At 43.0% G+C, this 15,724-nt stretch overlaps 1 protein-coding gene across 4 annotated transcripts in view; it reads left to right on the top strand.

Annotated features, from left to right (window-relative positions):
- Ocrl (OCRL inositol polyphosphate-5-phosphatase) overlaps positions 1 to 14,720 on the top strand; it is a 68,470-nt gene extending 53,750 nt beyond the window's left edge. For 3 of the 4 annotated variants that reach the window (XM_057759696.1, XM_057759699.1, XM_057759698.1), the window contains 6 exons: positions 5,283 to 5,306; positions 8,728 to 8,844; positions 9,710 to 9,794; positions 10,405 to 10,532; positions 11,818 to 11,929; positions 12,136 to 14,720. In XM_057759696.1, coding sequence (XP_057615679.1) covers positions 5,283 to 5,306; positions 8,728 to 8,844; positions 9,710 to 9,794; positions 10,405 to 10,532; positions 11,818 to 11,929; positions 12,136 to 12,260 — 591 coding nt within the window. In that variant the 3' untranslated portion in view covers positions 12,261 to 14,720. The remainder of the gene's footprint in view (positions 1 to 5,282; positions 5,307 to 8,727; positions 8,845 to 9,709; positions 9,795 to 10,404; positions 10,533 to 11,817; positions 11,930 to 12,135) is intronic. The other variant, XM_057759697.1, reaches the window with a different exon arrangement.
- The last annotated feature ends 1,004 nt before the right edge of the window (positions 14,721 to 15,724 follow it).

Genomic DNA, 15,724 nt, shown 5'->3' with positions numbered 1-15,724 from the left:
GACCTAGAAATATGTTCAGTACATATGAATAACGTAGATTAGAAAAGCGATTTGAAGTTGACCACAGACATATTTCCACTCAAATCAGAGCACTTAAGAAACAAACGTGGGGGCTGGAGAGATGGCTCAGAGGTTAGAGCACTGGCTCCTCAGCCAGAGGACCCGGGTTCAATTCCCACCACCGACATGGCGGCTCACAACTGTCTGTAACTCCAAGCCTAACAACCTCACACATACATGCAGGCAAAAACACCAATGCACAATAAATAAAAAGAAAAGAACAAACCCCTGTCTGTGAAAAGGTACCCCACAGCCTAGTTGCTGAAGGGAATATATTTAAAAAAAGAAGCAAACATGTATTTAGGTATAGGCTGAATAGACTGTTCTAGAAGTAAGGAGCTCCTTGAATAAAGGATGCAAAGTAAGAGAAACGTGACCATGAGTGAGAAATACTAAGATTTCCCTGGAGGGTGAAGGGTCAGATTATGATACATGTAACTGTTTCTGTAGAATAGGGGTAGGCAATGGTCCCAAAATCAAGAGATGCACTTATGCTTGAGCCAGAGATTATCTCTAACCTTCTTCAGGAGACTTTGAGGACTAATATAAGGTTGAAAATTGACGTATTGGAAGGAACCTTTTGGTATTGCATATAGAATGAGCTAATGGAAAGGAGGCCAGGCTTGATGTGCCAGAACTGGTTAAGGGTTTTGGTTGCAAGTACAGACACGAAAAAGATGAAAGATGGGTGGAGAACATACCAGTGAGGAGAAGAATATAAAGTCTGAGATAGGAGCTTGGTGATTTGTTCAGGACCTGTATTCTCTTCACCCTGGGTTTGCTTTATCTTGCTGATCTAATTGCTCCTTTCTTGTCCTGTTACTTGTATGACTGGTTTCTTCTATATATTTCACGCGAACTATTTCTTCTGAGAACTTCAGTTTCTATTTAGTATTCTTAAATTGGAACCTTCTAGTTGAGCCTGGTGGCACACACCTTTTATCCAGTCGCTTGGAAGACTGGAGGCAGGAGGATCACAAGATCAAGGCTAGCTTGAGAAATTTAACAGGCCTTGTCTCCACGTAAGGAGTTAAAAGGGGGTGAGGGAGCTGGAGATGCGGCTTAGTGGAGATGCAATACTTTCCTAACATTCCACAGGCCCTGGATTTAATCCTCAGTACTGGCAGTCTATGAATCTTCAATTTGAAAAAAAAACAAAAAACAAAAAACCTCTTTTATATTGTTTTAGCTACATTCACTACCGAGAACGTTCTTCTTAGGGTAAATGTTGGACTTAGGAATGATTTGCATTGCATTGGTTACATGTCATGTCACCCCAGGGAAACTAATCCTGAAGTGGGCTCCTGTTCAGAATGAGATCAACAGAGCCTTTAACAAAGAGAATATTTGTGCCCTTTCAAGTCCACTGAACTACAGAACGAGTGACCTTTTATTAGTGGAGGTTAACGGATGTTTCTAGTTTCAAAATTCAGGCTAGTGTTGGATTAAGTGTAATTTACATTTGTTGTCTTTATGCCTACACCCAGAGAAGTAAACTCGCTATCTATTTTCCTTTTCACACTTTCAAGTGTGTGTGATGTGCACTGTGTATATGCATATTCAGGTGTGTGCATGTGTGTGCTCATGCATGTGAAGCCCCTAGCTTGATGTTGGGAATCATTCTCCATCTATCTCACACCTTATTTGTGGAGGCAAAGTTTCTCAGTCAAACCCAGATCTCAATGATTTAGCTAGTCTTTCTAGCCAGCTTCTGAAGATCTCACATCTCCCCGAGGCTAGGATTACAGGTGGGCCACCACACCCACCTGGCATTTGAGTGGGTTCTGGAGGTCCAAACTCCATCACACTTATATAGCAGATGCTCTAGCCACCATCCTAGCCACCACAGAAATCAACTTTTCATGTAAATTTGCTGCCTCTCCAGTTGCATTTAATCAATCAGGTTTATTCTTTTATAGTTTTCTCTTTTATCCATTCCTCATGTTTGTGGTATTGTGGTATTCGTGCCAGATAATCATTCTACCACTAAGAAACACTGCCTGGCCACTATTTTAAAATATATATTTTCCATTCTAGTTTTTTAAAATAAATTTCTCTGTCTCTCTGTCTCTCTCTCTCTCTCTCTCTCTCTGTGTATGCGTGTACTTGGACAGACATGCATTGCCACAGCACATGTGTGTTGAACAGGACAGCTCTTGGGAGTTGGTTCTCTCCTGCCTTGTAGGATCCAGTATACTTGCACCTCCATCAAGTGAGCCTTCTCCTAGGCCCCATATTAGTAAGTAAGTTGATTCACTGACTGATTTAGCTTGTGTTTTCACTCCAAGGCACACTTGTAGAGGTCAGAGGACAGTGTTATGGAGCTGCTTTCTTTTCTTCTGCCGTGTGAGTTCCAGAGATTTAAGTCATCAAGCTTAGTGGAAAACACCATTATGTGCTGAGCTCTTTCATGGGCCCCCATATTAGTTTTTGTTTGTTTGTTTGTTTGGTTGGTTGGTTGGTTGGTTTGGTTTTGCTTTTTGAGACAGAGTTTCTCTGTGTAGCCTTGCCTGTCCTGGAACTCTCTCTGTAGACCAAGCTGGCCTCAAACTCACAGAGGTTCACCTGCCTCTACCTCCCAAGTGCTGGGACTGAAGGTGTCCACCACCACTGCCTGCCCCCCTGTTAGTTTTAAGGTGTTTCTTTTCTCCCTCTTGACCTATGCTGATAGTCATTTAATGTTTCCCTTTGTTCCTGGACTTGATGTTTTCCCATCCAGGTCTACCAGATTGAACGTTCTGTAATACTACTCCCGCTGGGGGCGATGGTTTTCCTTGCCCAAAGGTAGTGAGTGGCTCCCACATGCCTGTTAGAGACAATCCAGATTCTTTAAGCTGTCATTCAGTGTCACCTTTTGGTTTTTGACATTTTTCAACATTGTTTAGTTAGGTTATGCTCCCTACAAACAAGATGAATAAGTTCTTCTTAGTTACCTTGTCATTTAACTTTTCTGTGCATTTGTTTCTTTCTGCCTCTTCCACCTTTTCTTAAAGCATGGATCTTGCTATGTTTTCCAGACTGGTCCTGAACTCCTGTGTCCATATGGACTTCTTGAGTAACCGTCATAACAGGCCTACACCACTGGGCCTGGCTTACTTCCACATTAGTTCCCTTCGTCCAAATCCTGTGACTTAAGGGTTTAGATGTGGCTCAGTAGGAGAAAGTTTCTACAGCGTGTACACAGCTCTGGGTCCTAACACCAGCTGACAAAAAAAAAAAAATCCTAGGTTTATTATTTTTTTTTAAAGAACAAGTGGCCATGTATTGGGAACTTGCACATATGTGTTATAAGAATATTAGTTGTAAATTATGAGACTAAGGAGGACTGGTCAGAATTGGAAAGCAGGGACCAACCACATCTTTCTCTTCTCTGTGTCCTTACTTGTCACTGTCCTCCTTAGAAGGTATTTTGCATAGCCCTTTATACTGATAGATGCTCACCACTCAAAGGGAACTACTTTCAGGGCCTACATTGACACAAAATCCTTGCTTCATTTTGCTTGGTATATCATGTGTCACGTCAGATTTGTTTGTCAGATTTATTAACGAGTGTTTCTAAACTTAATATTAGAGTACAAATTTTTGTTAAATTGGATGGCTGACACTCAGAATCAACTTTACATTTAGAAATAGCATAATGATAGAACAATATGGACCTTGTAAGTACTATTATTAGGACTCTGACTACTTTATTTCACATGGTATTTAAAAGTTTAGGTAAATGCAGAAAAGCATGTTTAATTCAAAAGTATCTCACAATATCTAACAATATTAAGACCCCTAATTGCCATATTAACAACTCAGGATAATAGGTTCAGGATTATCACTTGCAATCTTCAGGAAATAAATGCTCACTCCCGCTCCAGACACCTTTGCTTCTCTGACAGCAAGTCTTAGATTTCTCCTTACACCTACCAGACCTGAGATGCAATTTAGCCTTGATTTTCTCAGTGGTCTACAATGGGATCAGGAAGAATCCAGTTGAGAGTCTCTGGGGAAGTGTACCCCATTTCCTCCTAACTTTAAACTGCTTCACTATCCCTATGTAGAAAATACTTTACCTGCTTCAGAGATGAAGACACTGAGACAAGATGAAGTGTGGTAAATTGCCTGAGCAATCAATAGGAGGCAGAAGGAAGACTTGTACCAAGGCCTGTCTCACATCTGGGCTGATACTCTTTGCATTAACCGTGCTGCCTTGCAAATAGCATTTATCACTGTTCTTAGCTGATTCTAGAAATATTCCCATAGGTTTCCCCTGCCTCTCTATCTGGGAAACGCTTGTGTTGTCCTTTCTGAGTTGTCTACCTGAGTACGGTGATAATGAATGGGGTTAGTCAGACCTGGGTTCCAATCTTGACTCTGTCACTTATTACCTGTGTGTGACCTTGGGCAAATAATTTAACCTCTCAAAGCCTCAGTTTCTTCGTCTGTAAAACAGGAATAATGTTTCATAATGATGTGCAGATAAAGTGACATCATATATAAACCTTTGGCATGGCTGCTGGTACATGGTAGATATTCCTTAAGTGGTGGTGATCATTGCTGCTGCTCTCGCTTCCATTGGGTTGTAGTGAGTGCAGAAATAACAAGGAAGAGAAAAGGTGCTGTTTCCCCTGCTTCTTGTCTTTTATGTCCACTAGGAAAACCGAGGAACTGATGGATACTCTGATCCACGAAGCTCTGAGATAAAATCCATGTACATTTTAGTAGGGCCTTCAAATCTGGGGAGTCTATAGACCTTTGAGGAGACGGGTGGGTACCAGAGAGGGTAAAAACTCTTCGAGACTCCAGGCACTAGATGAGATGGAAGAGCGATAGAGAGGAGTAGCTCATCACCTGCTTCTGAGTGTCTGCTCTCAGACCAGCATTAGGATGAGGTAAGAACTGCACATGACAACAGATGAACAGGAAGACGCAGCACCAGGCTTGACTCGACTCTCAGGCAGCAGTGTCCCGGGGTCAGAAAAGTCAAGGCTTGTAGAAGGATGGTTTTTGAATGATATCTCAGGGAACTGTATAATAATATACTATGCATGACAAAGAACTTTGCATGTGGAAAACGTGTTCTATTTCAGTGCTTGTCATTTGGAGGGTTCAGAACTTTTAAAAGCCCATGTCTAGCAAGCTAGCAAGATCTAATACTGAGCTGTTTCTAATGCTGTGAATTAACTCTAATCATTGTCTATCTGCCAATGACTTTTCTCCTGCTCTGCTCTCAGGAAGAAGACAGCTTCCTAGAAAAGGTAATTCAATTCATTGGTGGTAATTAAGGCTTCCTTGGGCTTAACACTTAACTGTGGTCCCTGCTTAACTAAGCATTCTCATATCAGAGGCCTCTGACTTGGTGAGAATTCCCTAATAAACCCTGATATCCCGCCACGTGTCTTGAAGTACGCTCAAAATTCAGGAATGATATTTATCCATCTGACAAGTTGTTGATACTGTTTATAAAAGGAATAAAACTCAAGATATAGATTTTATTGAGAGGGGGCTCGTGTATTACAGGCTAGCCTCAAGCTCATCATGTAACAAAAGTGACCTTGCTGTTTGATCCTCCTGCCTCCACCTCCCCAGTGCTGGAATTATAGCATTCCTGGTTTTATGCAGTCCTGAGACTAAAACTTGGGCCTTATAGTAGATGGTAGATAAGCGTTGAACTGAGCTATGCTCTAGGCACCTAGTTCCTTACATATGCTACACAAATGTACCACCATTGAGCTGTACCCCATCTGCACTTGCATTTCTTAATTTCCAAACAAGTGCTGGACCATGAAGCTACATCTCTAGCCCAGATTTCCAGATTTGTCTCCGAAATATCTTATCTGAAAACTCATGAGTTGGAGGGTACTGTTTAGCTGCCCCTGCTTCCAGTGATAGTAACACCAACAAATCCTGTAGCATTAATAGTGATTTGGAAGCTGGGGAGATGGCCCTGTCAATAAAGTACTTGTCGTTAGGCAGCCGTGAGGGCCCAAGTTCAGACTTCCAACACCTGTATAAACAGAAGAGCTAGGTACAGCAGCACACATCTGTGATGCCAGTGCTAGGGAACAGATACCAGGTAGGTCCCTGAAGCTCACTAGCCAGCCTGTCTAATAGCATCTGTGAGCTCCATGTTCAGTGAGAGAACCTGTCTCAAAAAAAAAATAGGATGGAAACAGACTGAGGGAGACAAGTGGTGTGAACCTCTGGCCTACATACACACATATACCCAGGCATACACATGGACCACACGCACAACAGAGGAGTGATTTAGGAGTTCTTGGTAATAATGGTTAATTACTCTCGGAGAATACCCAGATATAGTCAAGAAATAGAGCATAGAGTAGAATTGTGGAACTAAATCATAAATTATCTAATCTAACCATCTGTCTTTAGCCAAAGAAAGATATTTTCTGTGTTCTAGCAGGCATAGCCCAAGGTCCAGAAAAGTAGAAAAGGCTATTAGTCCTAACTGGAGATGCCAGGCTCCCCTCAGGGCTGCCAAACACAGGCAGGAGCTCCACATTCCACAGCATGCTCATAGAGTGTTTGAGGGACTTCTCCACTGGGTGGAATTGAATGCATTGTGAAGGTGGAGATTCTTTAACCACTAGCACTAAGTGTAGGCTAAGAAGGCAAATAGGGGGTCTTGTTGAAAGAAGCAAAGTGTCTTGGTTCCTCTTGGAACATCAGAGTTCACAATAATGTGCAGAACATTTTTGTAACTATTCATGCCCCATTTTCTTATTGTATCCTTTTCTAGGCCTCAGAGCTACAAGTTTAACATTTCCTATTATCACACGTGAATTTGGAAGTGGATAGTAGATGCTGTATATGACCTACTGACATTTTATTAACCTTTTAAATCACTAAGGCTTGAGACATCTTTGCTTCTTAGCTCTTCTCTGTTAAGGGCAGTCCATGTTCTGTCTATACAGTTAGACTGTGCCTTGTGTTGTCTTAATGCCTCAGGACAGGAATAACCTTTAGTTGGATGTCAGATTTTTCTTTGAAAATATATGAGTCAATGATGAATAATTTATACTTGTTAAGTTAGGAGACATCTGCTAAGGAGTCTGCACATGTGTCCTATTTGATTCAAAAAGTTAGTAGCATGCATTGTGAAATGTTTGGGCTCCGATAGCAGGTGGATACCTGCATGTAATGCATACAACCAGAATGAAGTTAGTGGGTGAGTCACCAATAGGAGTTATAGCAACCATATAAAGTATGAATATCAAGACATAGCATCCCAGGGAAACAGAGGAAGGAAATGTGAAAAGAGAAATGTAGAGAGATTGAAATGGTAGCCAACAATCCCTACTCCCTTCTCTTCTCTGAAAGTTCATTGGTGCTTATTAAAGAGCACCCTGTTGAAAAAATACCTGGGTGCTGCTGTAGTATATGTGGTCCCTGTGAGCATAGTTATAGGTTTTTTTTATTTCCCTTAAAGCTATATGGCTGAAGGTTATAGGTAGTACGGTGTCAGGCAACAAGCTGAAAGTTGACAATATATAATGTATGACTTAGAGTTAGCAAAAGGAAGAGGATGCTAAAAGCCGAACATGGCTTTCTCCACTGGGGTTCTTCTGAAGGCTGCCTTCAGATGCCTTTTAGCCTAGTTTGAATATGTTTTTCATATGCTTTATATTTGAATCTATAAATGTAAGCTAAATTAACATTTATTTTTGAGTGTTGGGAGATAATTGAGTTTATTTTGCCCTTTGAATTTAGTTATTTGTCTGATATATGTCACTTCTGATTTTTGTCTTCTATTCTTTCAGAAGACTCTAACAATAGAAAACTAGGTAAAACAAATAATAGCCCCTAGAAATCTTTCTGAGCTATTAACATAAATTAAATTTCTGGAAGTTTTCATGGTATTCTAGCTCCTCGGTTGCTATATTCCAGGTTATTACTTTTGGATTTTGGAGTTTATGATTAGAAACTTGGATTAAGCCGGGCGGTGGTGGCGCACGCCCTTAATCCCAGCACTTGGGAGGCAGAGGCAGGTGGATCTCTGTGAGTTCGAGACCAGCCTGGTCTACAAGAGCTAGTTCCAGGACAGGCTCCAAAACCACAGAGAAACCCTGTCTCGAAAAAAGCAAAAAAAAGAAAAAGAAAAAGAAAAAGAAAAAAGAAACTTGGATTAAGCCTGAAGAATCCATATTTATGCATATTTGTGCAGAATTATCTTTAATTTCTCAGAACCAAGTCAATCAGTTAAAGAAACAATACAACTCCCAGGAGTATTTGTTGTGAGACTTCAAGGAAGAGATCGTGTAGAATAAACCGAAACCTAAGTGTAAACACTGCCTTTTGGGGTGCCATACTAACAACTGTGATTTCAAGGTCCAGCTACTGGTCATGTGTAGATTCCACTGTGACTGTATTATATTCTTGTTGTGCTGGGTCTCACTTCAGAGTATGGAATGCATCCAGAGGATGCACACCCCAAGTACAAATGAAATGCTTGCTGACTGAATGAAGCACTTTGGAAGGCGATTGGTTAAGTACCAGAATCACTACTGAGTGTCTCCCGAGCATGGATGTCCCTTCTGAGAAGAAAATGCATAAGCATAAGAGACAAAGATCACACTGTACTTACTTGTGCAGACTTTGAAAGAGATTTATTTCTTTATTCTGAGACCCCTTTGACTTTCATCCCTTTTCATCTGTTAGGAGAAATCCCTTCTCCAGATGGTCCCCTTAGAGGAAGGTACCAGTGAGCGACCCCTTCAGGTCCCCAAGGAGATCTGGCTTCTAGTAGATCACTTATTCAGATATGCCCGTCACCAGGTAAGTGTGAGAAAACCTTCTGTGAAACTATACAGTGTGTGTGAATCCTGTAGGAAATTCCAGTGCTTCACATCAGTGTAGTGCATTTCACCCATCCAAGCAACCTCCATGCGGCTGTGCTGTCGGACCTCTAAAGCATACAAGCTGACAAGGCGCCTGAGACTACACTCTGAGTCTGACGGCAGAGCCATGGCCAGAACTGAGAATTCCCAAGGCTTGTTTATGCACTTTGTCCTGAATGACTGAGTGCCCCAGTCCAATGCCTGTTTTTAGCTGCCCTGTAGCCAAGTGTGAATTTTAAAATTAAAACTTCACGCCCATTTCCTTCACATAGCACTGAGTTTTCTTTTAAATCCTATACTGAAACACTAGCCATGTCCGACTCATTCCCTAAAAGAAAAAACTTTCTTTGACCAAATTGAAGGTAATGTTTCTCAGACCTACTGAGACCAATATAACTTGGAAACCAAGTTTTGTCGTGAATGTGCCATTTCCTCCTTTCCTGGCATCCAATTCTGTCCATATTTGAGATGGCGGTGATATGTAGGGTTCACTCTGCCTTGTTTTCCAGAGCCTCAGTGGACTGTCTGGCTTCCTGATCTGGCCATCCTAGTCCCTTGGCCTATCAGGTAGAGGCTGACATGTCATTTTTGGACAGGTCATTTTTTTGCTTGAAATAAACGTTGACATGGAATACAGCAACGCTAAAGGAAGACGATGTTACATCCATACCTCCTTCCCCACCCATTAATGCTTGTGCCCCCTTCACATTTCTTCCTGCTGCTCTCCCAGTTCCTGGGCAAGCTTCAGAACTTAAGTGGATGGAGAGCTTGCCTAGGTCCCTTCATTCTGACTTCTTTGGTAGGAGGACCTGTTCCAAACCCCTGGAATGCAGGAGGAGTTACAGCAGATCATTGATTGTCTGGATACCAGCATTCCTGAGACAATCCGTATCCTTTCTGCCCAAGGCTCGGGAAGCTGGACAGATGCGTGGCCAAAGTCTTTTCCCACCTGCGTTTGATTTTGTGTTTCTGCATTGACTTTTGTCATTGTCTTATTACAAGATAGTCACTGACTATCCAGTTATTTTCTCAAGACCTGTCGAGATCTGTTAGTCTCTCTGTGTGGCCTAAGAGGAATCGAGGGGTGGACAACAAGGAGCATGGGATGGGGATCCACATGACCAATACTGCTCTCCTTCGGCCAGCTGGTCATTCCTGCTAGCCTTCCCATTCAAGTGCTATCATAGGGCGGGAAGAAGAATAAGAAAAACACTGACATTTAGTTTATATTCCATCCACTGGGCCCTATCATTGTGCAGGCTGTGCTCCCTGAGTCTCTAGTTTAGTGAAGGGACTCCCAAGGGGCTTTGGCCAGTTCTCTACCTACTTGGCTGCAAAACACCTGGACCATTACCCATCTCCAGTCAGGAGCAGTATGTGCTAAAAGAGAAGAGAAAAATCGTCCCTCTTGATTATATATTGACTTGAGGAAGGGAGCCAGTCACATGTCTGTCTTGCTTTTCTCTGGGTCTCTCTGCCCTTGACTATGGTAATTCAGCTGGCAGTAACCACTCTGTGGCTGAAGCACTACTTATTTTCCTGGAAGCGCTGCCAGAACCGGTCATCTGTTATGAGCTGTATCAGCGATGTCTTGACTCTGCTCATGATCCTCGGATCTGCAGACAGGTGAGTTCTGCTGCTCTGGGAATATGCCCAGTGCAGGTTTTCCCATAGAGGAGTCTTCAGTTTTACAAAGCTATGTAATAGAATGGGCCTGTATCTGTTCTTCATGACAGAATACCATCATTAAAAGTTAAGACCCTTGAGGCAGAGGCAGGCGAATCTCTGTGAGTTCGAGGCCAGCCTGGTCTACAAGAGCTAGTTCCGGGACAGGCTTCAAAGCCACAGAGAAACCCTGTCTCGAAAAAAAAAAAAAAACAAAAAAAAACAAAAAACTTAAGACCCTTGAGCCAGGCACAGTGGCACACGCCTTTAATCCCAGCATTCAGGAGGCAGAAGCGGGCAGATATCTGTGACTTCAAGACCAGCCTGGTCTACAAAGCCAGTTCCAGGAAAGCCAGGGCTACACAGAGAAACTCTGCCTTGAAAAGCTAAAAAAAAAAAAATGGACTGGGAGAGCCAGTGAGATTGTTTGATGGGAAAAGGTGCTTGCCACAAAGCCTGGTGACCTAAGTTTGATCCCCAGAACCAAGAGTGATGATAGCAAAGAACCAATTCCCACTAGTTATTCTCTGATCTGTGCAAACGCCTTGCCCCTGACACATACTATAAATGAAGGAAATTGAAACCCTTGAATTTAGGTACTAACATTTTCTATTATAGTAGAATATTTTCTAGTTGACCTATTTCTGTTAACAGAAAAACTTAGTAGGGTGGTAACTTGAACCCAAGGGTTGTTTGGGAAACAATTGTAAGGGCAGTTCTAGCTGCCATTACCAAGAAAAGTGGGTAGCAATTGGGAGCCTTTCTTTTTCCTCTTCTCCCTTTCCTTCCTTCCCCTTCTTTCCTTCTTGGTGTGTTTTTCATCTTGAGAATATTTTGGTCCACAATGTCTGAGACCAGCTATGAATCACTTCAGTGAGTGCTGGTAGGAGGGACCCATCATTGCCAAGTAAGATCGTAGAGAAAAAACACTTAACAGATGCCTTTGCTGTTGGGGGAAAAGGAGAAAAGGAACAGATGAACACTTACCTTCTGGTGAGGCACTGTGCGAATGGGACTCCGAGGTGAGTGCATGACCTGGCCATTGAATAGAGAGAAATCAAACCATACCCACTTCAGAGTTCTAATTCGTCAGGTAATAAATCTACTACTGGTCATGAGTAATGGCGGGTAGTGACAGGCAAATGGTGCTGTGAAGAGTTAGATTCCAAATTGTTCTTATGGCAGCTCTAAATGCTTATGCCCCTTAAGCTATTTACCTCACTCCACGCTCCTCTTTAACAAACAGGTCATTTCCCAGCTTCCAAGATGTCATAGAAACGTTTTCCGCTACTTGATGGCATTCCTTCGCGAGCTCTTAAAATTCTCTGACTACAACAATGTCAGTGCCAACATGATCGGTAAGGGGACTTCATGAGCAAGTCTGTGCGAGTGTTTGCCAAGAATCATCTGGGAGCATCCTGCGTAATCTCTACCGTATTTGATGTTCGGGAACAGGGCAGTCACTTCCCTCTTACTGTTCTTGTTCCCTGCACCTTGAACCTTCAGGCTTTGCTTAGGTCAAGTCTGACAATGGGTTTCCCCTTTTCTTTCTCCTACCCTCCAGCTACTCTCTTCACGAGCCTTCTCCTAAGGCCTCCACCAAACCTCATGGCAAGACAGACCCCAAGTGACCGCCAGCGTGCCATCCAGTTCCTTCTGGTCTTCCTGCTCGGGAGCGAGGAAGACTAAGTCTTTTCCTATGTGAGATTCTAGAGGAGGAAGATCTTGGGCTCCACGTATTTCAGAATGATTTGAAGAGTCATGATACCAAAAGGGTCTACTGTAGGATCTTAAGTTCTGGTAATAGTACAAAGGAAAGAGTTTCTTCACCCCTCCTCACCATATCCTACACAGCAAAATCCTTTTAGACATATATTGCCAAGCCAAAGTTACCATATTTTGGTGTTTTGTGTTTACTCTTTGTAAAGCAAAGAGGTCTGTATTTATACTCCTTTACCTAGGGGTGTGTTTCCTGCCCTGTTTCCCAGGCATCACGATTATCTTTAATGCCCCAAGGCCTAGATTGTGAGGCATACATTCTAGGCCGACAAGCACTACTTGCTATAACTCAGACTCATAATGCACTTTGGACCCACCGTCTCCCCGCGTCACTACTTCGCACTCTGAAGGACACCTAGATGAGACTAGTGACTCCATGGGTGTCCTCAACCATGAAGTTCACTGTCTACATGTGATTGGTACATACACTGGTGCATTTCTACTACAAGGGTGTCTATGTGTCACTGTACCGTTGGCCTTCTCGTGGATCCACACTTGGTGGAACCATATTCCCTTGTCTTGGGTCATGTTTTAGTTACATAGTTTTATGGACCATGGAGATGGCATCCCACTGATGTGAGAAAATCACACGAGCGAGGAAAGCCCTGTGAGTACTTGAGGAGTGAAACTGTCCATGCTTGACAGGTCCTGCTTCCTACTTCCCTTTGCCGATTAGTATCGAAACTTGACGTGAGGCGTATGTAATCCTGGATGTTTGGGAACCCATCTTCCACTAGAAACCCACTTCCAGAATAATGTTTGCATCACAGTCAAACAAGGAATCCGTGTACCTCAAGTGAGGCCCCATGGACCTTTCCTCCTCCCCTAGACTTATTGAGGGTAACCCTCAGAACCCTTTCTCCTATCTTCTGACATATCAAGGGAATACATTGCCCTCTCTCAGCAGGGCTGACTCTGGGCTCCTTATCTGACTCCTTCACGTCAAGAATTGAAAGACTACCCTTGGTGCCTAGTCACTATATCCAGTGCTATGTAAGAGAGGCTGGTCAGTGGGACCAGCCACACACTTTACCTCTCCCACCTAAAACAACTCTGGGCTTTTCATTTTATTCAAGCATTGTGGTGTGGACAGACTTTTTTAAAGAACTAATATATTGGCTGGCAAACAAGCCACCACCAGCTACTGACTGCAAACCACCTGGTAAAATTGGCTTGTTTGGTTCTCTTTCATCAAAACCAATGCGAGTTATCTCATTCTTGCCTCTTACCATTGGGCATACCGAGCTTGTTCAAAGCTGTGTGTATAATCTTGGGTACTGATTCCATGACTCTTGTAGCATCCGAGGAGAGGGCCAGGGAAACATCCAACATCCAGTGGTTTTCCAGTTCTCTCATCTCCTCAAAATTGAGCTCTTTGGAGAACAAAAGGCGTGTATCCTGCAGTAGACCGCTTAAGCCCTTCCCCAAATGGGAGTTGAGAAAAAGAACTCAAAGTATTGGTGCCAGCAAACTGAAGATTTTACCTGGGTCAATAGTTGGCTAGTGGAAGACTCAGAACTAGGAGTTTTGTTGTATCTATTAGGCCAGAAAGTAATCACCTAAAAAGCAGATGATAGGAGCTGGGGCAAGGCAAGGTGGTCCACAGGGAAATGCCTCTCCTGTGCCCATTTTGTAATATTTTGCCAACCTTGGGTCTTTGGGTGACCAAGAATATGGTTAGTAGGGGCTCTGTGGAGCATGCATGTAATGTCCTTCCTTCCTCAGGCCAAAGCACCAAGTTGCTTCACTGCCTCCACCTTTTGTCCAGCTTGGCCTAGGATGTATAGAGGGTTGAGGCTTTTAGACAATCTCCAGGTAGGGGATACAAAACAGATCAGATGGAAGAAACTCGCTTCCCTACCCTGCCTCTCCAGAACCTCGACCTCATAGTTACTCTGACTTAAGGATTTTATATCCAACTGGTAGGGAGGAATCCCTAATTCCTCCAAGGTACTATTTCATAGGTCTTCCAAATTAAGGATTTCATATCCAATTGGTAGGGAGAAACTCAGCACCTCGTGTCTTCGGGAAGAAATGATTCAAATCTATTGGATGCTATTACATTAGTTCTTTCACTGCTTTCTGATTCTTAATCTGAAGTTCTTTGTTATTTTTCACAAAATGTCTCAGTCACTAAGCAAAGCTGCTAGTGGGAGTCTGTATTTTGTGTCATCTTTTTTATTATAATTTATTGCAATTTTTCTGAATAAATATATGTTGTGTGAAAAATCATTGGGACCTTAGTGAGAAAGAACTGAAGGGAGGAGATTTGTGTCACTTGGTCTCACTTGACTTTTTTGGAGTCCCCATCAACTAACTATACCTGTATGTGTCACCACCTAGCTTACAGAGAAATACCATTTAAAATTTCCGCACTGGGTCTATTAACTCTCATTTAAAGTGCTTACTTACCATGCACAAGGCCTTGCGTTTCATCCTTAGCACCAGGACTACAAAATGGTGGTGGCACATGTCTTTAATCCCAGCACTCGGGAGTCAGAGACAGATCGACCTCGTGAGTTCGAGGCCAGCCTGATCTACAGAGTGAGTTCCAGGACAGCCAGGACTCCACAGAGAAACCCTGTCTCGATAAAAGCTGATTCCATGGATGAAGGTACTTGCCATCAATCTCGATGCCCTGAGTTCATTTCCCAGGAACTACAATGGTAGAAAGAAGGAGCTGACTCCTGAAAATTGTCCTGTGGCCCCTACACATGTTGTGGCATAGCCACATAAATAAAATTGGAGCTAGAGAGATGTCTCAACAGTTGAGAGCACTTACCGCCCTCGTGGTGGACCCAGGTTTGGTTCCCAGCACCCTGGCAGCTCACAACTGCTATAACTCCATCTCCAGGGATCTAACAGCCTCTGCAGGCACCTGCACACATATGGTACATGTACACACACATACAAATAAATAAAGAATAAAGTTTAATGAAAAACTTAAAAAGATGTATTTTCCCTAAGAGATGAGAAGCCATGTATTTTTAGAGACTGATGAAGTCCTGTACTTTTGGGGCCAGCAAATATCCTTATTTTGACCCTAAGGATTCAGACAACAGTGAATTCATCTGTTCCATGACACATCCCACCCCACCCCCTGGGATGGCATGTGCAATGGAATCTCACTATATTGCTGAGGCTGAACTTCTAGACTCACTCAGCCCTCCTGCCACAGCCTCCCTTGTAGCTAGGGCTGTAGTTACACACCATCTTGCCTGGTTGGATGTTGATTCTTAATCCTGCAAATGTTACCACAAGGTCACATCCATGATCCCACCAGCTCCAGAAGTAGGACAAGTCCGAACATCCACATTTCAGAGGAGCCCAGTTGCCCTTAGAGCCAGCCTAGGTGGATTAGATGGGCCTCCCAA

The sequence above is a fragment of the Chionomys nivalis genome, chromosome X (assembly GCF_950005125.1).
Source record: "Chionomys nivalis chromosome X, mChiNiv1.1, whole genome shotgun sequence".
In the NCBI taxonomy this organism is placed as follows: Eukaryota; Metazoa; Chordata; class Mammalia; order Rodentia; family Cricetidae; genus Chionomys; species Chionomys nivalis.
The sequence above is the reverse complement of the archived record's forward strand: the minus strand, read 5'-3'. Positions and strand labels throughout refer to the sequence as shown.